The sequence below is a fragment of the Chlamydomonas reinhardtii genome, chromosome 12, assembly GCF_000002595.2.
Source record: "Chlamydomonas reinhardtii strain CC-503 cw92 mt+ chromosome 12, whole genome shotgun sequence".
Classification (NCBI taxonomy): Eukaryota; Viridiplantae; Chlorophyta; class Chlorophyceae; order Chlamydomonadales; family Chlamydomonadaceae; genus Chlamydomonas; species Chlamydomonas reinhardtii.
This window is the reverse complement of record NC_057015.1, coordinates 2,282,212-2,302,451: the sequence shown is the minus strand read 5'-3', so window position 1 is coordinate 2,302,451 and position 20,240 is coordinate 2,282,212. Positions and strand designations below refer to the sequence as shown.

Below are 20,240 nucleotides of genomic sequence, written 5' to 3'. Positions count from 1 at the left end.
CGGATGGCGAGGGCGGCAAGGGCGGCAAGGAGGGGAAGGAGCACAAGGAGCACAAGAAGGCGAAGGACAAGGACAAGGACAGGTGGGTGCGATGGAGCAGGTCAAAGGGGCAGGTGGGGGCGAGGCAAGTGGGAGGAGCGCAGGAGGGGACAACACCAGGTGGGCCCGGGTGGATTGGGGGTGTCCGTGCCGTGCAGGTGGGTTGCGTCGCCGAGGCTACTTCACCGCATAGCTATTTGCTATGTGCCACCGACCGTATCATCCACGCGTATCATCTGGCACGTTTCATAATATTCTTAATATTCTTAATATTGCCACGACTGTGTGCGCGACACATGTCACAGGGAGAAGGAGCGCAAAGACAAGGACAAGGAGCGCAAGGGCGACAAGGAGCACAAGGAGGTGAGGAGCTCACGCCTACACCAAGGCGGGGTGGGGAAGGGCGGGGTGTACAGTGCATTCGGGCATTCCCTAACTACCGTAACGTGCCGTAACGTGCCGTACCCTAAGCATGCATGGAACCGAACCAACTCAATAGACACAACACCAAGGCCCAGTCGCTCCCGGGCTCCGTGTGCGCCTTGTCGCAGGAGAAGGACGAGTCCCGGCGCGAGGAGAAGGAGCGGCGGCGGGAGGAGAAGGAGCGGGAGAAGGCGGAGCGCGCCGCGGGAGCGGCAGCCGGCGGCGGCTCCACGCCGGCGCCCGCGGGCGACAAGGCGGAGCGCGGCGAGGGGCGGGCGCCGTCGGCGGAGCGCTCGCGTGCCGGGGCGGCGGGCGGCGCAGCCGACGGCGGCCGCGAGCGCGCGTCACGGGTGGGTGCGGTGGCGGGTTTGCGCGCGGCGAATCCTTTCTCGTTCCGGATTGCGATACAGTACTGTTGTACCTCGCTGCGTGCCGATGTGCGCCCCGTGTCGTGTAGGCCTTTGCCGTGAGCCTGGCTTTTATAGCCCCGTTTCGCTCACCGTTTTTTCTGTAACTCCCAAACTCACAGGACCGCGATGCGGACCGCGACGGCGGTGACGTGGCCGTCAAGCGGCGGCGCGCCGACGGCGGCAAATCGGAGGGCGGTGGCGTTGGCGGCGCCAGCCCAGGCCACGCCGCGCGCGGGAGCAACACGCCCGACATAAGCCGCCGCAACACCACGGACGCCGACATCGAGTACGACGCCGCTGGCTTCGCATTGCCGCCTGCGCCAGGCTCGCGAGGCGGCGGCGGCGGCGCTGGCGGTGCCCGGGCGGGTGGCGGCGCCGCGCCTGGCGGCGGGCTGCCGCCGGCGCCGCGGGCAGGCGGCGGCGGAGCTGGTGGGGGAGGCAGCGGCGGAGAGCCGCGGCGCCGTGCCGGGCGATGAGGCGGCGGTGGTGGGGCATCTTGGCGAGGGCCGTGCTGGGCCGTCACGGTGGCCTGTGGGCGTGTGACTGTAAGTGGCAGCGCTTGTGAGTTGTGACGGGCTTGCATGAGACAGGACGCTGCTCCTAGGACGGCGGTGCGGCGCCTCCTGGCGGCGAACACGCGGGACACTGGCGCAGCGATTTGCAACGGGAATCAAGCGATTTAAAGTGGGGCCCCAGGTTGCCTGGAGGACTCATGCCGTGGGCTCGGCTCCAGTGCGGTAGTTGTTGAGCTTGGTGGCGTTGGGGCTAGTGGCGGGTTGGCGCCACGCCCCCCGCAGAGCAACTTGCCGTGCCAAGATCGTTGGCCAGACGCATCACCGGTACATGCTAGCGCTCAAGTACTGCGGCGGGGTGGTCGTGCAGGCATTCGCGCCGTCGCGTTGTGTGTGTGTGTGTGAATGTGTGTGTGTGTACAGTGTAAACATGACTGGCGTGTGTGGATGTGCGCGACCGCGCGGAACGGCGGAAGCCCTGTAAGGCGCACGTGCATAAGCAATGAATGGGCACTGATGCTTACTGTAGCCGCACACGTGCACACGTCCTGCTTGACAAGTAGAGCGGCGTTGGAACTTGTCCGCTCTCTCTCCCTGGGCCCGCAACGGCGCGGGGGACAGCGAACGACTTTGCACTCGGCTTGCAGGCCAGCAGCCATACCGCATCTCTTCCGGGAGTTTGCCACCCTCGCGCTATTTGCGCCGCACGCGCAGGCACGGGGCGAGGTCCAACTGGACTCAAGCCCCGGGAATGCTAACTGCTTCTCGCGGGTTGGCCAGATGTGGTCTCCCTCTTCTCTGGACCAACTTGCGGTAGAGCCGCATGCACATCCGCCCGTCCGGTACCCGCGTTCACACCTGTCCACACTACGGTATTAGCAATGGCACGCACACGCTGGGCAGATCGTAAGCCGCACTGCCAAGCTAGGCGCTAACCGTCCATATGATGTATGCAGCAGGTAATCTGTACCAGGCTGCAGTCGCTGTGGGCGAGCGGCTAGGTGCGAGGCATCGCAACACCTGCATGTTGGGCGTCGCTTCCTGGAAAGGCCTGAGCCGCTGGCGTTGTTGATCCTCTGTGCACGCAATTGCAAGCAACCGTGTTCCGAGCCGCAAGAGGCACCTTAGGCGTGCGCAAAAAAAGCGGCACGGAAAGCGTCTGCCGTCTGGCACATGGCCAGGCCGAATCCATGCGCGGTCCCATGTGAGCTTGCGGGTTTCAGTGCTGTCGCACACGCGTCTACCAGTTACACACGACGCAACGGCGCCAGCGCCTGCGACGGCCAGCCGCAGCAATATTCGTGCTTCTATAGAAGGTCGGGCCGAAGACAGCGCCCTAACAAGCTTTATCGACCTAGGGTTAGCCCGTGGCGACTGCTACACCTCTACTGCTGACATAAGCTGTATCGAAGAAGCCAGCTATCGGTTCCTGAGACAAAAGCTTCTTGTCCGCCGAGCCAGGACCTAGGCACATCTGGAGATTTCTTGAGAGAGCGTCTTTCGAGCAAGCAAGCTTGCTGGTGGGCCTAAGCACAGCCTTGTAGAAGCAATGGCTCATCAGCCCCCTGACCAAGACTCTCTTCACGGGGAGAATGCTGCTCGGAGACAGGTAACTTAAGCAGGTTAATGAGGTCAACTATCCTGGGCTGCTGGCTAGTGGCCGGCTGGGCGACGCGTTGACTGAGAATGTGCCGCCATCAATTCTGCCGTCGTTCACAGGCAATTACTGAGCTACTGTTCTTTGCAAGCGTTGGTGACCTTTACCGATGCAAGAAGATCATCCACGCTTGGGGCCTTAATGTAAGGGCGCCAGATATGGTCGCGGCACAAGTGACGTGCGAGCGACTCGCTTTTAGCTGTGACGTCGACCGACGCTGTGCTAAATCGCGCTGCCGCCTTGTCCACAGATTAAGGATGCGTCCTGCTGTGATTACGATCGCCGCACGCCACTGTGAGTTATACCCCGGGCCACGTCCGCCGGTTATCACGCGGGCCCGCAGCTGCAAAGCGACCGTATGCCGGTTCAGGGCCTCGCGGCCTCGTCTCCTGTCAAGTGTTGCACACGTCGCTAAATTTCGGATTGCTGGTGTGCTATCGGCTGCGTCAGGCACCTGTCGGCCGCTGAGGGAGCCTTCTCGGTGGTGCTCTGGCTGCTAGACCACGGCGCGGAGGTCAACCCCATTGACCGCTTTAAGCGGACGCCACTGGAGGTGGGCGAAGGGCGCGGCGAGGGGACTTAGCAATGTCCCCCTACATGGAAAAGACAGACGGCACGAGGATCGGGCGCCGGGACGGGAAACCGCACGGGTAACCAACGGGTGCGTGCCGGCCAACCGCCCACGTGACAGCCCGCACCCTGCCCCACAAGCCGTGCCCTGCAATGCAACACCCCTCACAACCCCTGCTCTGGTTGTGTGGTACCAGGACGCTGTGCGCGGTGACCACGGAGACCTGGCCACGCTACTCATCCAGCGCGGCGGCAAGGTGCGTGCTGCGTGGGCGGCTGTGCCGCAGCATGGGGCTGCATGGTGTGCGGGGAAGCGGGTAGTTCGCGTTGCGGGTCGCAGCACAGTGTTACGGTGGCGAGAAGGGATAGAGGCAATGGCTGCTAGGTGTAGCAGCAATTACGGAGCTCAGTGCTTAGTTCAATTAAGCTATGTGAGCAATTAGTAATGGTCAAGGGGATTGTGTGTGTGCACGGGCTGCAGGTTCTGGACAAGGAGGGCAACCTGGTGGAGCTGGCGGACTCACCGCTGGCCGGCAATGTGCGCATTTTCACCGACTACGACCCAGAGTGGGAGATTGACCCCGCCACCATCAAGCAGACAGAGAAGATCGGTGAGAGCGGGGGGCTGGGAGCTTTCGAGTCTTCCGGACTCGTCCGCAAACATGCCAGCCGCTTCACATTGGCTTTTCAAAGCCGTGTGAGCCAATGCCGACGTGTGTGTTGTGTGTGCCGTCGTCGCTGCAGGCGAGGGCGAGTTCGGAGTGGTGTACAAGGCCAATTGGAACGGTGAGCGCGCGGCGCCGGAGGGCGCCGGCAGCGGCGGGGTTGGGGGGTGGGAGGCTGGCAGGTCAAAATGAGCTTGGCATGCTGCAGATGCGGCGCCCTCGCCGCCTGCCCCTGATGACGTAGCTCCTGTACATGACCCCGCACATGGCTGCCCCGACTCGCTGCCCGACAGGCACGATTGTGGCTGTGAAGGTGCTGAAGGAGACGGGCGCGGTGGCGCTGGGTGACTTCCGCACGGAGCTCAACGTGCTGCAGAAGGTGCACCACCCGCACACGGTAGGTGGGGGCACGGCGGGGCGGGGAGGAGGCTTGGAAGGAGCTGAGGGGTAGGGAGCGGGGGGACATGGAGGGGGACAGGTGGTGGCGGCTTTTGGGGAGGTGGCGCGAAGAGGGTTCTCTGTGGTTGCTGTGGAGGGGTGGCCGGGGCTCGCTCGGCTGGGCTGGAGTAGAAGGGTCAGCGTAACAGCGCCATCAAAAGGCCGAAGGAGCTGGAGTCGGCCCAAGCGTCAGCTTGACGCCAAGGTAGCCTCGTCAATATCGGCCTTAGTACGAACGCCCGACGGTGGGCCACGAGGCCTGTCCGCTGCGAGGGCGCTGTCGAAATGGAGGGCAGCGCCATAGAGGCAGCATCACACCAGCTCAAACGCGGGCCATGCGCCCACGCTGCCTCTGCAGGTGCAATTCCTGGGTGCAGTCACCAAGCAGACGCCCTTCATGATCGTGACGGAGTACATGGTGGGGGGCTCCCTAGCGGACCTCTTCAGGGGTGCGTCCAGCGCCGCTCGGGGTAACACCGGGGGTCCTCGCCGCGTGTGCGGGGGGGCTACCGGCCACCCCACGGGCCCAAGCGTGTCAGCATGCGCCGGGCAGGGACTGCTAGGTCCGGCGCCTTGCGCCGTGTGCTCGTGGGGACCGCATTTGCACAGTGCCGTGCCGTTCCTTCTGCGGTTGCACGCATCGCTACTGTCTTCGTATTCACCACCTGCCGCTTCCCCGTGTGGCCTACGCGCCCCACCTCACACACGCACACACACACAGGCCAGCGCTTCCCCAGCATGTGGCGCTCCATCCAGTTGGCGCTGGACATGGCGCGGGGGCTGGCGTACCTACACAACCGCAGCCCGCAGGTGCGCGCGACACGGGGGCGGCGGGGCGCAGCGGGAGCCGCGTGTGTACTTGGCTGTCAGCAGCTGTGTGGGTGGTTGTGGGTGGCTGTGTGGGTGGTTGTGGGTGGCTGTTGTGTCAGTAAAGCACAAGGGGGCTGTGGGTGTATGCCTAGGAAGAGGGAGTTGGGAGGGAGGGACTGAGAGCCTGCGGCGGGGAGGGGGGTAGCCATCCATGGGATGGTGTGTATCAAATATGAAGTGAAGTGCCGACGTCCAGAGGTACAGCGGGCACACGCGACGCATTCCATACCGTTGTTTCGCCAGCGGCAGGCTGCTGGCTCCCCCGTGTTTCCGTGGCGGCTAACGCTAAAATACTAAGTTCCTATTGAAAGCAAGTAGTCTGGAGTAGTAGTGGTGATAAGTAAGGCTCGTTGGTAAAGAAGCTGAGTGCATGCGTCTAGGTGGCTAGCTTAGCTGCTGCGGGGGGGGCAAGTCACACAGGGGCAAGCCAAAGAGGCATGCGGCCTTCTCAACCCGCCCCGTCTGGTCGCGATGCACTGTGATGTTTTGCCATCATGGGCTCATGCCGCCGAGGCCAGTGTCACCGCCTGACGTGTGTCGCCCGCGTGTGCCCCCCTGCAGGCCGTCATTCACCGCGACCTGGTGAGCGACTGCATCCGGTTTGTCATTTGCGAATGCAACCGCCTGGGCGCTGCCGGAAGTCCCTCCGCTCTGTCCTGTTATCTACCCAAACCAATCCTCACCCTGCCCTGCCCCTCTCTCCTCTCATCCCTGCTACCACGCCCGGTCGTTGCGACCCACAGAAGGTAAGGCTGTCGCGGAATCACCCAGGACGTGTTCAAGGGTTTTGTCTGTTGGGGTACAGATGCGGGCTGGGAATGTATCACCCTGCGCGGCTGTTGTGCTGCCGGACATTCGCACTGAATTTCATCCCACACCATCCCCTTATTTCGGCGGCATAGTTGTGCCGCGGCATGCGCTGCCTGTCTCCTTCCCTTCACTGCCAACCACCTAACGGCCCTTCCCCTCCACCCACCCACGCTGCCCCCTTGGCTACGCCTTCACTTCTTAAATAATCATGAATGTGCCCCACTGCCCCACTGCCCCCCTGCCGCTGCACAGCCCGCCAATCTAATGATCGGCGGCCCCAAGGTCTTCACGGAAGCGCACAAGTTCATCTGCCGCGAGGAGACCGGAGTGAGTCTCATACTCTTTGCCTGTCTGTCGTTTGCTGCGGGGTAGGGCCGCGGGATCTGGTTGCCATAGCGCCGCGCGGCTGGGCCTTCGGCTTGGCCTGAAGGCATGCCTAGTACACACACTCTTGGTTTTCGCGTATCCTCCCTTTCTACCCGAATCGGCCCCATTTGCAACTCACCACGCTTGCCCGCCTACCTGCCTCCCTTTCCCCAAACCCGCCAGGTCCTCAAGATCGCGGACTTTGGTCTGTCCAAGTCGCTCAAGCTCACCAAGCCCAAGCGCCACAACCGCGACTCCGCCACCAACACACCCGACAACAGCGTCATGAACGGCCGCGCCAACAGCACACACACGCCCAAAGGCGGGCTGGGCGCCTCGGTGCACAGCGCCACGGAGCACGACGCCAAGGCCACTCAGAGCTACAAGCTCACAGGTGCGTGCGTGTCGGCGGCAGCGGCAAACGGCGGGAGCAGTGGCGTCCGTTGGGGAGCGGGAGGGTGTGGGAGTTTGGCGGCAGCGGCACTGGTGCAGTGGGACCAGGCGCCTGATGTGTCAGGCGCCTCGATGGCGCTGCCAAGCATGCAAATACGCACGCCTTCCCTTTCCGACGACGCGGCTGGACGTGCCCCCTCGCGGCCACACGCACACACGCGCACAGGCGAGACGGGCAGCTACCGCTACATGGCGCCCGAGGTGTTCCGACACGAGCCCTACAACAACAAGGTGGACGTGTACAGGTGAGAGCAGGAGGAGGAGGAGGAGGAGGAGGAGGAGGGGGAGGTGGAAGCGGAGGAGGCGGAGGGGGAGCAGGAGGAGGAGAAGAGGAGGTGGGCGTGGGTGGCTGGCTGGCGGCCCGAGAAAGGACTTGGAAGTTGGCAGGACGCCTGGACACGGCGCGGTGTTCGTGCGCCTGCCTGCCGCACACGCGCCATGAGCCCCTCTTTTTAACCACGACACGGAGGCGCGTGCGGCAGGCCTCCCTGCATCACACGCATCACACTGCCCCCAGAGCACCCCTCTCCTCCCCCCCCCTCTGCGTGTGCCTGTGTGCGCAGCTTCGCCATGATCTGCTTCCAGCTGTTTGAGGGGTTGCCGCCCTACTGGAACATGGACCCCATCGAGGCGGCGCGCGCGGCGGCGCTCAAGGGGCTGCGGCCGACGTGGGGCGCAACCAACAAGCACGACCAGGTGCGTGTCGCACGTGCACAACACCCCGGTCGCGTGCGCTACCCACACGCGCGCATGGGCGCGGCTGGCCTGCTCCACTGGCTTCCGCCAGTGCACCAATACGGTAGCTCGTACTTAAAAACGGGTTGCTTCCGCCCTCGCAGGTGGTGCCAGCGCGGCTGAAGCGGTTAGTGGAGACGTGCTGGAGTGCCGACTACGAGAGCCGGCCGGAGTTCGTGGAGGTGATTGAGGAGCTGGAGCAGGTGATCAAGGAGGTCAAGATGGAGCTGCCGGAGACCGGCAAGCGGCCAACCAGCCCCAAGCTAACGCCCGGGGTGGCCAGCGCGGAGGACGGCCCGTGCTGCAGCGTGCAGTAAGGCCGCGGCGGCAGCTTTGGCTGAGCGCGACTGCGTCTTGGCGACGGGGAGGCAGTGGCGGTGGTGCCAGGCACTGGCGCAGCAGCTATGGAGCGCTTGGAGCGCCAAGGAGTCCAGGGGGCGCGGATTGTGATGAGGTGGTGATGCAGTCGTGGGCAGGGCTGCTGCCGGTCGTGTCCGCGGCTGGAAGCTCGGACGCGTCAGCCGCCGCCGCAATGCGTGCGTGTGTGCGGCCAGCCGGCAGGCGGCACCTGCGGCGGCCCCAGACATCTAGGCCTCAGTTATGAGTTATGACGCGTGTCAGCCAAGGCAGTCTTGGGCGGCATAGTGTTACGGTATGGGATAACCCGGCTTTGTACTTTTGTGTGACGGTGACACGTTCGGCTCTGGTCGATCCCTGCTTGCTGTTTGAGCCCGTGTGACTATGCGTGTGGGACAGTGGACGAAACAGGTGTGGTGGGCGGGGTTGGTGGCAGGGGCGGTGATCCGGGACCAAGCGCCTCGGCACCTATCTAGCATTAGCAGCGGCTGTGGACCACTGACGCAGTGAGTAACACTATCACCGCAGAGCTAATGTCTTCACTATCGTTCAGGAACTGCATCGTGTTCGAGGTTTGACGGGCGGGTTGATGGTACCCTACCGTCTCATGCATGCGGGGCGCGCAGCGGGGCTGCTCGTCGCGGTTTGCAGGCGCACGGCGTCGGAGTGGTGGTGGGTTCCTCCCCTGCTGGTGGTGGCAGCAGCATATGAGGCTGCCTAGACGCAAGAGAGGCCACTCCCTTGTCCATGACGCTGGGCGGCTGTTGCAGGCGGGCCTTGCAACAGAGTGGGTACTGGCAGCACGCCTGCGTCGGGACAGCGGTGACGCGTATCGGACGCACCAAACACACTTGGAGTAGCGCGTCGGAATGTAGGGTTGCCAGATTCGTGCAGGCAACGCACTGTATGGCTAAAGAGTTTGGGTGATGCGGATGGGGCCAAGGGCAGTTCGAGAGGCAGCAACTCGCGGTTGCCAACGCTTCCTCGTCTTCGTGGCTTACGCTGTAGTGCATGGACAGAGGAATGTTGCGGCGATGGACTGCATGAAGCCTCCGGGCGGGCAAGGTCGAAGATTGACTGAAGCAGGTGACTTGGATTAGGCCTGATTAGGCTGAGAGTGTGGTGGCAGTATGCGCGGCTGCAGCGACAATTCCAGTTGCAGCTGTCAGGGCAGTTCTGCAGGGTCCGGTGGCCGCAAAGCATGTCCTGGCCATGCCCGTCAAACTGGCATGCATTCAGCGTGCAGCGCTGACGTGTCTCGTGTTGACGAGGCGCAATGTCAGGTGTCAGGTCCTAACTACAGCAGCCGCGGCCTTTCAGGTTCTCCTGGTCTCGGGGTTAGCGGGGCTCCCCCCGCAGTCCAGGCGCCGCGCCCCACCCGCACGGAGCAGCCACAGGGGACCTTCGCCCAATGCGTTTGCGACCAACTTGGGGTCAGGTGGCGGGGTGTAAGGGGGCTGTCGGCCGCTGAAGCGGCCTCCCCTCGTCGACAGGCCTTGCTGGACGGCAAAAGAGGGTGAACGCCTCCGCCTCCTCTCTTACATCCAGCTGCGCACAGGTCCTATCTACGTGTGGTCTCGCGTTGACGTCCGTGCTGCAGTCAACGCTCGACATGAGCCGTGAAGACAGGGCAGGTGACGCCTCCACACATGAAGCCTTACACGACCTCCATACGTGACCAGTAGTCCGCTGCCCTTACACAGATCGCTCAAGCCTAAGCCTCCGTAACCACACACACACACACACACGGGCCGACCCCGCGCCTGCCCGGCTGTGCACGCATCCCTAAATCCACAGCAGCATGCGACTTGGCGTACTCCTGTGCAGTGAGCAACAGAGGAGCGACAGGCATTCACTCTTGCAAGTCCCAGTGCACCATAACGTACGAGTCAGCTTAACGGGTGAGTTGATACTCCTTCCGCCCCGCGTGCCGCTTTATCTGGGAAGCTGGAGAGATATTAGGTTCACTTTTGCCATGCGTCATTGCGCTACGCTCACGCGTGGCCTGACGCACGGCCTTACATTCACCGCAATGCCGTCCTCCCCGAGAGGATGAGACAAAGCCAAAACTATGTCACGACACATTTGAGCATTACTTTGCCCCATACATAGAAACGAGCGCCATACAAACCACACCCCGATGCAAATATCACAAGCTGTTGCGGCGTGCTTCGAGAGATATAGACACGAAACAGCTGACAGCTTCAAATACGAGCCGCCTAGCGTCCTTCAGATTCCGCTCAATCCGAGCGCATGGCATCCCGACTCCACAACCAAACACACCACTCACGCACTTGAAGTCCCTACTAAATATGCAAAGCCGCGCAACGCTCGTGCTCACTGTATGCAGCTAATCTTTATGAACAGCATTAGCAGCTCAGGCGCAATAGCTTACAGCCACACCAGGGCCAGCGCCAGCACCACGCCAAATAGCGCAGACACGGCGACACGGAGCGACGCCGCGGCACCGCCGGAAGGGGGAGGGGGCGGCGGGCGCTGCGAGGGGGCGGGCGACGGCGGCACGTAGCAGGCGGCGGTCTGGTTGACGATTGCGATCAGGGGCGGCTGCGGCAGCAGCGTAAAGTCGCAGCACAGGGCGGGGCCCGAGTCGGGGGTGGACAGCGTGAACGACTGCATTGGGCTGGACTGCAGCACGCCACTCGAGTTGACGGTGCGGGCGACGATGCTGTTGGCGGCGTTGCCTGCAGCCGCCGGGACAGGGGTGAGGGGGCACACGCGGGGGCTTTGTTGGCTTGTAGGGTTGGGATCACTGGCTGGCGGGTCTCCATTAAGGGCGGGGTGAACGGTGTCACGCAGGCGCGAACTGCACGACAGCGCGGCTTGTGCGCTGCGCGTGTCGTCGCATGGTTGGCCACGCCAACTGCGGCACTCACCGCAGAAGGTGCCGTTGTCGCGGGTCAGGGTGGGGTTCCAAAAGATGTAGTTCTCATCAACGCTGGTGCCCAGAGATGCATCGTCCACGTAGATCGACTTGTTGGGGTCGGCGCAAAGGCCTACGCATTGTCGCAACAAAATAACATAACAATAAGAACAAGCACATAGTGAGCATGCGCGCCATTTGCTCTTCCATAACGACCGTGCAGCACCTCGATACATGTCATCACAGCACCCACCCGTGTAGGCGGCACCGGTGGTGTTGGTCAGCGACAGGGGCGCGCCGTTGGCGTACAGGACCTGAGCAAGCGAATGCGGTGCGTTTACAGCTTGGCACAACGCGGAGGCACTACCGAGGCCCACAGGGCGGGGGCGACGTTGCGGAAAGTTCGGCATGCAGGCATGAGCGGGTGGCCTGATGATAGAGTCGCTTGTTCGCCGCGCGCCTTGGTGGACCCCTTGCGATGGAGCCCACCCGGCCCAACCCGCCCATGCCGTGCTTACCGTGTTGAACTCAAGCGCTGTGGACAGCTGGTCGGAGCAGTTCTGCAAACGCGATAGCGTTGAGTGGAGAATGAACTAAGAATCCGCCGTGGCATGCACCAACCGGTTAGCGCGCAGTGCCACGGGGCCGGTTGCGGCGGCGGCGGGGTGTGTGCGGCGCGGGCGTGCGGCAGCCGGGGGCCGGGCCAGCCGCATGGACAGGCGGGCGCAGTCGTCCCACAGTCGCGCGTGTGCCCAGGATGTCTCACCTGGTAGGCGTACAGCCAGACAGTGACCTTGCCAGTGGCAGTGATGTTGGCAGTGGTGTTCAGGGTGGTGAAGCTGCAGGCGCGGAAACCATGCAACAACAGGCCCACAGCTGGGGTGAGAGAAGCAAGCAGTCGACCCCAGTGAGTCGACCCCCACGTGTGCATGCACAGGCCGCCGGCACACCGATTTTGTAGCCTCGAAATTCACGCCGCAACCCAGATTATGAATGCCGTGGAGCCTGGAGTTGTCATGACCAGCATACCTGCTGCAGCTGCCGATCTCATAGCGCACGTAGTTGCGGCCGCTGGGCGTGTCCGGACACAGGTGAAAGTGACCCCTGCGCGCGTGTGGCACGATGCAGCGTTTGTAAGCCGCTGGTGATGCCGCTTGTCTGAGATGTCCCTCCGCCATTGATGGTGGTTTTGAGGTCACTAGCCCCGGGTCTGGAGCCCAGTTCTGGGCCCCCCCGACCATCCCCGCGATCCCGGGGTGAAGTCAACGACATGACAGCTGGAAGGTCTGACCCGGCGCCGCCCCTAACTGTGACTGAAATTCAATCCAGCGTCTCGTTACATGATGAGACAATTGTGCATATGGCTGTTATGGGTGGGGGAGCGCGGGCCCAACGCTGCATGGAGTCGCGCGCAGACAAGCGAAGGCGAAACTCACGCGTGACCCTGGATCGCCGCTGGCAAGGTCATGGCAAGCACCACAACTAGTCCAGCAACGGCACAGATCCGCGCCATTTTGGGCTTGTTGTCGGCGTCTGTCGAGTTACAGGTGCAAGTTTATAAGACTGCTTGCGATGCCGCCGTGTTTGCTATTATTGTATAGGCAAAGTATGGAATTGTCACCGGCTCTGACGTTTAGGCTCGATTAACGCACCTGGCGCGGCGCAATGGTTGTATGGGGGGTACCAGCCCGGAGGTACCAACAGCGCGCGCCAGCGGCCTCGCTGACTTACAACTCAGTGCGACTGAGAAGATGTTGAGCTTATCCTGGGCGCATGTATTTGTGTTAAAAGCACACAACCGGAACTGACTGGAACGCCTCGCGCCGATCGGCGGGCTTGACCACTCGTAGACGTAACCGGTGCTGCGAAGCCCCGTCTAAGTCTGGCTGGCTATCGGCAGGCCCGGCTATGCAACCTTCACCATGTCAGTGCTACTCATACTTTAATGTCAACCCTCATCATCATGAGCGCCACCTGTGACCAAAACCAAGCTTGTCAACTGCCGCGACAAACGCCCTGGCACGCGTCCCCGAATCCAGCCAGACCTGCCGCATTCCTTCTGCTCACAGGACGTATCGCGCATCAGGCACATACCAACCTCTTGCAACACCATAACAGCATGCATCTCGGTGCAGCTAAAGCGGCAGGTCTATGTTTGCCTGCGCATACCGTGTATGCAAGCCTGAGCAACATGGGGCCCCGGCGCGCCTTTCTCCGGTTTTGCTCTGCGCCACATCTTTCTGATTCGTCTCAGTATATGTTCACGTATTGGCAAACAAGATACAGTACGCAGGCGCGCCCTGCGCTCATGCGCCCTCAGGCCTCACCCTACACCTCTGGCGGGAGCAGACTCTCTCCGCGAGTCGATATTCCCGCGTGCCGGGCCTGCCTGCCTCCTCTGTGCTCAACCCTGTCTGTCCTCCTAGCTAGATGCAAACAGCAGTCATTAGCAGCGCGTGCGATTTGGGCACACGGCCTGAGAGTAAAGACAGCATGAATCCCCATGACGCACATAAAACATTCCAGCACAATCAGCAGTGACTTATGATTGAAGGATCCAAGTTGGGAACAGCATGCAATTAAGTGATACAGATATTTGTTGGGCTGCGCCCCGCAGCAAGAACGTACGACCCATGGAAGGCACTCATGAACACTACGCTTGCCATTCAAGAGCTTTGAACCGCTTCCAGCGCAGCACAAACAAGCACCCATGCCTCGCGTGCTGCGGCCTCACATGCGGCCGCCCCGTCCCCCAACGGCACACCGTGGCAACGGCCCTAACAAGCAATCCGTGCCCCCTTCCATCTGCACACTGCACATGCCTGCAACACCTTGAATCATACATACCCCACACGGCCCCCGCCCTTTTGCCCTCATCTGCCGCTGCCGCTGCATTAGTACGTTAACCGGTTATCTCGTCAAAGGTAACGTAGCAGTTGCGGTCGCTGCTCATGCTCACGCCTTTCTTTTTGCTTGTGCTAGCTCACTGGCCTCGGCTCTACAACGTCATGTTCGCTTGTGCGTGTTGCGTTTTTTCAAGCATTTTCAACCACAGGCCGCGAATGGACATGTCCGGGCTGCGGCTCAAATTGCGGCGGCTGCACCGCAATAGTGGAACCCAGGATTTGGACCTGACATGTATGCATCGCAGTCCGCACATCAACAAGAGACGCCAGCGCCTTCCGTGTTGACGTGTTAAAAATCTAGCATGTACAAAACACACGAAACGTGCCCTCAAACGATGAAATAACAAGAACCCTGCGGATTGAGCGCACACCGAACCCGCAATCCTTTGTAGTTGTGGTGGCCAGAGCATGTTGTGAGCTTGTGACACAAGCTGGGAAGCCACACCCGCTGCTACCGTACGTAAGGCGCTCAACGACACGCAAATCTTCTCCGCATCAATAAACCAGGAGTGGCAACCGTAACAAGCAGGAGCACCACCCCTGGCAACAAACGGTTTCGTCATGAACATACACATACACGTGGCGCCGCACGCGCTAGCTGCTAGGTGCAGTGCAGTGCGTGCACATGAACCTGCACGTACTCAGGGCGCATGCCGTTTGTAACTTCCAGGCGCGGTTTCACACAGTGCCATAATAACAACAGGATTATTAGTAGAGCACTCCTCCCCACACAACCAACACGATGTGGGCATGTCGAACACGTGCAACCCCCACATACGTGCACACTGCTACCGCTGCAAAAGCAGGCCATACATCTCACATGCACATGCACCCCCACCTGTTCCCATACACGCCTAAGAGCAAGGTTGATTGCTCCAGGCAAAGAATAACCTCATGGCAAACATCAACATATACTCTGTCACCTCTGCTAATACTAGTTCTGCTGCTAGTAAAGCCGCTTCATTCAGGCGCATCATCAAAAGCCTAAAATCACCACATCACTTATTCCACTGCAACTGGTTGTGGCGGCGGCGGCACCGGCTGCTGTTGCTGCGTGCACCGACTGCCCCACCGGTGGTGTCTGCGGCTGCGGCGGCTGCGGCTGCGGCACAGCCGAACCCGCCTCTAGGTGTTGTGGCTGCGGAGCCGCCAGCGGCCAGTAGCGCAGGTACGTACTGCGGCAGGTTGGGCGGCGGCGGCGGCGGCGGCGGCAGGTGTGGCACGAACCCTGCGCCGCCGCTGCTGCCGCCGCTGGGCGCCGCTGCCTCCACGCCGTCCCCCATGCCGCCGCCCTCACTTTCCCCCGGGTACAACAACATACCGCCGGCGCCGCCTGTCAGCGCTCTTATCTCTGATACTCTGTGTAGCAATTTCCACCAAACCCGCCAAAATCGCATATGGTTTTAAGCATTTCCGAGTGCCAATCTACCGTGTCACGGCAGCTGCCGGTCCCATTTCTACGATTTGGGGGTTTGGGCGTGGCCCCCCCAAGAAATGTGTTTGAGCGTAGGAAGTCTGGGGTCCAGCGTGGGGGTCATCTACGCTGCCCGCCCCGAACCCCCTTCTAAGGTAAGAGCACTGCCGCCTGGCGGCTGCTGGTGCTGATGCGGCCCATGCTGGTAGTTGACATAGGAGTCAGCGGGCGCGCCTTGGTATGCCTCATTGCCAACAGCGGCAGCGGCGGGCGCCGCCATCGCCAACGCCGGATGCACGCCGCCGTCACCATCATAGTAATAGCCAGCGCCGCCAGCGCCTGCTGCATATACAGCCTCATGCCCCTCCGCCGTCTCGCCCATATAGCCGCCACCACCGCCGCCGCCGTACACAGCTGCTGCGCCATACGCGGCGCCGCCGCCGCACTGCTCGCCGCCGCAATAGTAGTCGTAGTCGTCGTACTGCTGCGCCTGCTGCAGGTTATCTGCAGCCTGCGGCGGCAGCGGCGGCGGCGGCGGTTGGCCTGCGGCGGCGCCGGCGGCGGCAGCCTGGTAGTAGTCGTACGCTTGCTCGTCCCCGTAACAGTAGTAATTGTACGGGTCAGCTTCGTACGGTGTCGTTGCAGCGGCGTACGGCGGCGACGCCACCGAATAGTACGGCTGCTGCGACACGTGCATCGGTGGTGGCGGCGGCCCGCCGCGCACGTACGGCATGTGACGCTGCTGCAGCGGTGGTGCGTACCGCCGCCGCGGCGGCCGCGCGTGCGTGTAGGCGTCGTGTGCTGCCGCCGCTGGGGGCTCGGCGGCGTAGTAGTGTGCCAAAGGCGGCGGCGGCGGCTGCGATGGCGCCGCCGCAGGCGTGCTCAGTATGCGCCGCTGCGGCTGCGGCGCATACTCCATCCCATTGCTGCTGGTGATGGCCGCGAAGTGCTGAGGGGCCGCCGCCGCCGCCACCTCCCTCGCCGGACCTGCTGCTGCCAGCTCCTGGTGGTGGCCCATGCGCAGGTTGCCATCACCGCCGCCGCCGCCACCCGTCTGATGCGGAACCTGCTGCTGCTCCGCCGCAGCCGCCGCCGTGGCTGCGCCAGCAACAGCAGGGTCCGCAGCGGCGGTCGTCCCGAAGCCGCCGCCACTGCTGCCGCCACACGACAGCGACGGCGGCGGCAGCGGCTCTGCCGCCCACACCAGCGGCGGAGCCGGCTCAGCTGCTGGGAAGCCACCGCCGCAGCCGCTGTCGGCGCCGGGCGGCGCCGCGGCGGCCGCGAATGAGCTGCCGCCAGCACTCCACTGCGGTGCCGATGACGGTGCCGCCGGTGCCTGCGGCGGCGGCGGCGGCGGCGGCATCATTCCGCCGGCGCAGCCGGGCCAGGGCCAGGGCAACCCCAGCGATGCGTAGTCTGCAGGTGTGTTGGGTCCGCCAGCTGCGGCGGCGGCAATCGCCCGCCGCAGCGGCCGCGGCAGTGCCGCTAGCTGCACAGTGATGACTCGGCGGCCGTACTCGTCGTAGGTCACCTGTTGCTGCTGCTGGGACTGCTCCGTCCGCCGGCGGCGGATGGGCGGCGGGTACTGCTGCTGCTGGTGCGGCCGCGGCGGCCGCGGAGGCGCCACGGAGTGGCCACTTAGGCCACTGCCGCTGCCGCTGCTGTATTTTCCCCTCACGGTGGCACCCACAGTGCCGAGCAACTCGCCGCCGTCAGTCTGGTAGCGCAAATGAGACGGCGGCGGCGCAACTGACATGCGCGTTGCCGGCACCGGCGCCGCCGCCGAAGCCAAAGCCGGCGGCGCCGCCGCAGCCGCATGGCCACCGCCGTAACCATGCCAGCACTCCTGCTGCTCCAGCTGGCCGCCGGCATCCGGCGGCGCCGCCGCCGGTGGCGGCGTGCTGCAGGCACAGCAGCCAGCAGTAGGCGATGATGATGATAATGGCCAGACATAGCCATTCTCAACCGCGGCGGCAGCAGAAGCACCCGCAGCAGGGCCGTTGGCACGTATGGGGGAACACATGCCGCCGCCGGCGTCGCTCGCCGCCGCTGCATACACCTCGCCGCCGCCGGTGGCGGCAGCTGCTGCATCCCTCGTGTACATCGCCGCGGCCGCCGCCGCCGCCGGCGAGGGCGCCGCAGCCACGGGCCGCACGACGTAACGGCGGCCGTTCAGCTCCATGACGGCCACCTTGTTGTCGCTGCCGCAGCGGGAGCTAGCGGCAGCTGCGGCGGGGTTGTAGCGCAGAGGCTGCTGCTCCCGAGCCGGCGGCGCCGGCGGCGGTGCCACCACTGTCGCATACTGCATCTGCCACTGCTGCTGCTGCTGCCATTGCCACTGCTCCTCCTCCTGCCCATCATGAAGAGTTGTGGTGGGGATGCCGCCCGCAGTGTTGTATGTAGCAGCGGCCGCCGCCGTGACAGCGGCGGTGACAGGGCCGACATCGCCGGCGGCGACGGCGCCAGCAGTGCCGCCGGCGTCTTCGCCGTAGTTGTACCCGCCGCCGCAGCTGTCAGCCCTGTTGGCCCCGCCGATGCCGGCGGCGGCGCTGCCGGCGGGCCCTCCGCTGGCGTTGTTGAGACCGCCGCTTGCTGCTGTGCCGCGCGTGCCGCTCGTGTCGGCGGTGCTAAAGCTGCCGCCCCCGCTGCTGCCTGCAACCTGCACAGTCAGCGCGCGCGGCTGCTGAGGTGATGTCTCCTGTTTGGCCGCCGCCGGCTGCGGTGCCGCAGACGGAGCAAAAGTAGTAGCAGGGAGCCAACCCTGCTGCTGCGGTGGCAGCTGATGTTGCGGAGGTGGCTGCGTTGCCAGCAGTAGCTGCTGGGCATCAAAGGCGGCCTGCACCTCGGGCGGCACGCTCCGGAGAGTGAGCTGCTGTGGGGAGTCGCCCACGAGCACCGTGGTGGTGGCCACGATGGCGCCCGTACCCGCTGCAGCACCAACGTCGGCGGTCCTCCTTAGGCTCCCCTTGGGAATGCCGAGCCTCGCCAGCGTTGCGTCAGGGACTACTTCAAGAGCTATTTTGCGGACGCCGCGTGGCCGCAGGGAGGCGAGCGACGCGCCCTGGGGAAGGCGAGGAAGAACACGAAAAAGTCAGACCTCGCCCGCGTCCATGCACGCGCATGCCCTCAAGCCGTGCATATATTACCTGTGAGTGTGAGTCCATCGCAAGCTAACGCGTGCTCCTGCGCGCCGAGCGCCCAGGCGGGCTGGTGTTCCGTCTCGGCAGCAGGCGCTGGACGTGGGCCGACGAGCCTGATTGCGGTGGCGCTCTCGCCTCGGATGGAACTCAAGCTCTGTGCGCCTCGGGCAGCGGCGCACACAAGAATGTCATAGCGAACTTGTCGCTGGCTCAATTGGAACGTTCGTGCTGCCTGAAGCAATGCTGTGCGCGCATGATATTATTTAGCAGAATTGCCGGTATTACAAGCGGTTATAGCAAACAAAGCGGAAGTCGATGACGAGCGAGCACGCAAGCAGTACCATGCCGATTCGCTGATCGTCAAAGAAAGCCTTGCCGTCACGCGATGTTTTACAGACAAGAGTAGATCGTCGTTTGATCACAGTCACGCCGGGCGTGAGTTCGCCATCGACGTGCGTGCACAAGACCCTCACTCGGCAGGTAGTAACCGTTCCGAGGCAATTTGACAACCAGCAGACGCCATCAAAAAGGCAATATACTTATCACGTTTGCGCGGTCCCTTTGTGTCACCGGCTCACTCTTCCGGGTGCTCCTCACAGTCACGAGTTCGCAGAGGTGCGAGTTCCTGATGATGAGTCCCGCCCCCGCAGCCGCTGCTGGAGGCCCCTGCCACTAGCGGACCGCCATGCGATCCATGGGGCGTGCCCCTAAGGGAGTCAAGTGACAGGGGACGCAACGTACGGTGTTGTAATGCCGAGCACGAGAGGCAGGTAGTAGCCCTTGGTGGCGTAGACCTGAGGTGAAAGGAGGCTCGTGTAGTAATGGCGACTGAGGTCTGAGTATGATCTGAGTGCCAGAGTCATAACATGCGTTGGACCAAAAGTACTGCGGATGCTGGCGTGTGCACAACCTCCCGGACCGCTGACAGGGTCGGGGTCGGGGTCGGGGTCGGGGTCGGGGTCGGGGTCGGGGCCAAGCACCGCATCAGGGAAATGGAGTCTGGGGAAATGGGATCCAATGGACGCAGAATCGCTCGTTTCGCCCGCGCAGCTTCTAAGTACTTACGTATTAATGTAATATTAATAGCTGGGCCAACGCCCTGTGCAATTGCGAGGTCGCGCGCGGACTACCCCCGCGTGCCCGCAGCTCGGCCCCGCACCCTCGCCATTTGCCGAGCCAACCCCCAGCACCAAAACCCGTCAAACCGCCCCCCGCGAGATACAGACTCCACTATAAGTAATATGTGATCTGGGTGCCGGTGCTGGGCGGTCGGGGCTGTGCGTTGACGTCGGACAGTTGGACGTCGCGAAGTAAATTCAAGTTCGCCCTTGCGGCGAAACCGTTCAGCCTTACACGTTCTGCAAATATAATGATAACAGAGTCTCAGCTTCATAGGTATCACGTTGTGGGGCTGCCAGCACGGCAGTATCAAGGACAGATGCTTGCGCTCGCAGCTCGCGCACCTGCGAGGCTTCTGACAAGTACATAGGTGCTGAAATTAGTTAAATCTACCGCGGTGATTATTCAGTTGACCCTGTCTCAGCCTATGCGATGACATCGGCCTCAGTTATCGGCCGTCTTGTCTTTCTTGCGG

The 20,240-nt window shown here is 62.9% G+C and overlaps 4 protein-coding genes across 6 annotated transcripts in view; 2 read left to right on the top strand and 2 right to left on the bottom strand.

Moving 5' to 3' along the window:
- Positions 1–1,975, top strand: part of CHLRE_12g507700v5 (uncharacterized protein) — a 15,126-nt gene extending 13,151 nt beyond the window's left edge. Inside the window, exons 27-30 of the mRNA XM_043068191.1 lie at positions 1–82; positions 345–402; positions 591–812; positions 992–1,975. The exon at positions 1–82 is cut by the window's left edge and continues 709 nt beyond it. Coding sequence (XP_042918176.1) covers positions 1–82; positions 345–402; positions 591–812; positions 992–1,348 — 719 coding nt within the window. The 3' untranslated portion in view covers positions 1,349–1,975. The remainder of the gene's footprint in view (positions 83–344; positions 403–590; positions 813–991) is intronic.
- Positions 1,976–2,646: 671 nt separating this feature from the next.
- CHLRE_12g507750v5 (uncharacterized protein) lies at positions 2,647–9,583 on the top strand. Of its 3 annotated transcripts, XM_043068192.1 has the most exons (18): positions 2,647–2,993; positions 3,104–3,184; positions 3,292–3,335; positions 3,492–3,594; positions 3,809–3,868; positions 4,093–4,222; positions 4,356–4,397; positions 4,570–4,673; positions 5,073–5,184; positions 5,436–5,541; positions 5,781–5,802; positions 6,146–6,166; positions 6,226–6,330; positions 6,647–6,721; positions 6,944–7,154; positions 7,380–7,458; positions 7,777–7,909; positions 8,053–9,583. In XM_043068192.1, exons 1-18 carry the CDS (start codon positions 2,934–2,936, stop codon positions 8,263–8,265), a joined length of 1,701 nt encoding a protein of 566 aa, XP_042918173.1. In that variant the 5' UTR covers positions 2,647–2,933; the 3' UTR covers positions 8,266–9,583. The 3 variants fall into 3 exon arrangements, with proteins under 3 accessions (XP_042918173.1, XP_042918174.1, XP_042918175.1); XM_043068194.1 differs by lacking the exon at positions 5,781–5,802 and having other exon boundaries at positions 5,073–5,163; positions 5,436–5,524; XM_043068193.1 differs by lacking the exon at positions 5,781–5,802 and having other exon boundaries at positions 5,436–5,524.
- Positions 9,584–9,587: 4 nt separating this feature from the next.
- CHLRE_12g507800v5 (uncharacterized protein) lies at positions 9,588–12,819 on the bottom strand. Its single transcript, XM_043068195.1, has 7 exons — positions 12,623–12,819; positions 12,216–12,290; positions 11,953–12,025; positions 11,705–11,746; positions 11,440–11,500; positions 11,200–11,319; positions 9,588–11,007 (listed from the first exon to the last, which is right to left on the bottom strand). Exons 1-7 carry the CDS (start codon positions 12,697–12,699, stop codon positions 10,697–10,699), a joined length of 759 nt encoding a protein of 252 aa, XP_042918172.1. The 5' UTR covers positions 12,700–12,819; the 3' UTR covers positions 9,588–10,696.
- Positions 12,820–12,901: 82 nt separating this feature from the next.
- On the bottom strand, positions 12,902–18,909 carry CHLRE_12g507850v5 (uncharacterized protein). The gene is made up of 2 exons (XM_043068196.1): positions 18,653–18,909; positions 12,902–18,567 (listed from the first exon to the last, which is right to left on the bottom strand). The coding sequence occupies exons 1-2, from the start codon at positions 18,668–18,670 to the stop codon at positions 15,631–15,633; spliced, it is 2,955 nt and encodes a 984-aa protein (XP_042918171.1). The 5' UTR covers positions 18,671–18,909; the 3' UTR covers positions 12,902–15,630.
- Between the last annotated feature and the right edge of the window lie 1,331 nt (positions 18,910–20,240).

What these genes read in the sequence shown, in the direction of transcription:
- CHLRE_12g507750v5 (XM_043068192.1), top strand. Translation starts at nt 2,934, where the DNA reads ATGGCTCATCAGCCCCCTGACCAAGACTCTCTTCACGGGGAGAATGCT. An exon ending in TCATCCAGCGCGGCGGCAAG is followed by an intron (nt 3,869 to 4,092) that starts GTGCGTGCTGCG and finishes CACGGGCTGCAG; the next exon opens with GTTCTGGACAAGGAGGGCAA. An exon ending in GTACAAGGCCAATTGGAACG is followed by an intron (nt 4,398 to 4,569) that starts GTGAGCGCGCGG and finishes GCTGCCCGACAG; the next exon opens with GCACGATTGTGGCTGTGAAG.
- CHLRE_12g507800v5 (XM_043068195.1), bottom strand. Translation starts at nt 12,699, where the DNA reads ATGGCGCGGATCTGTGCCGTTGCTGGACTAGTTGTGGTGCTTGCCATG. An exon ending in GCGGCGATCCAGGGTCACGC is followed by an intron (nt 12,291 to 12,622) that starts GTGAGTTTCGCC and finishes ACACGCGCGCAG; the next exon opens with GGGTCACTTTCACCTGTGTC. An exon ending in TCTGGCTGTACGCCTACCAG is followed by an intron (nt 11,747 to 11,952) that starts GTGAGACATCCT and finishes TCGCGTTTGCAG; the next exon opens with AACTGCTCCGACCAGCTGTC.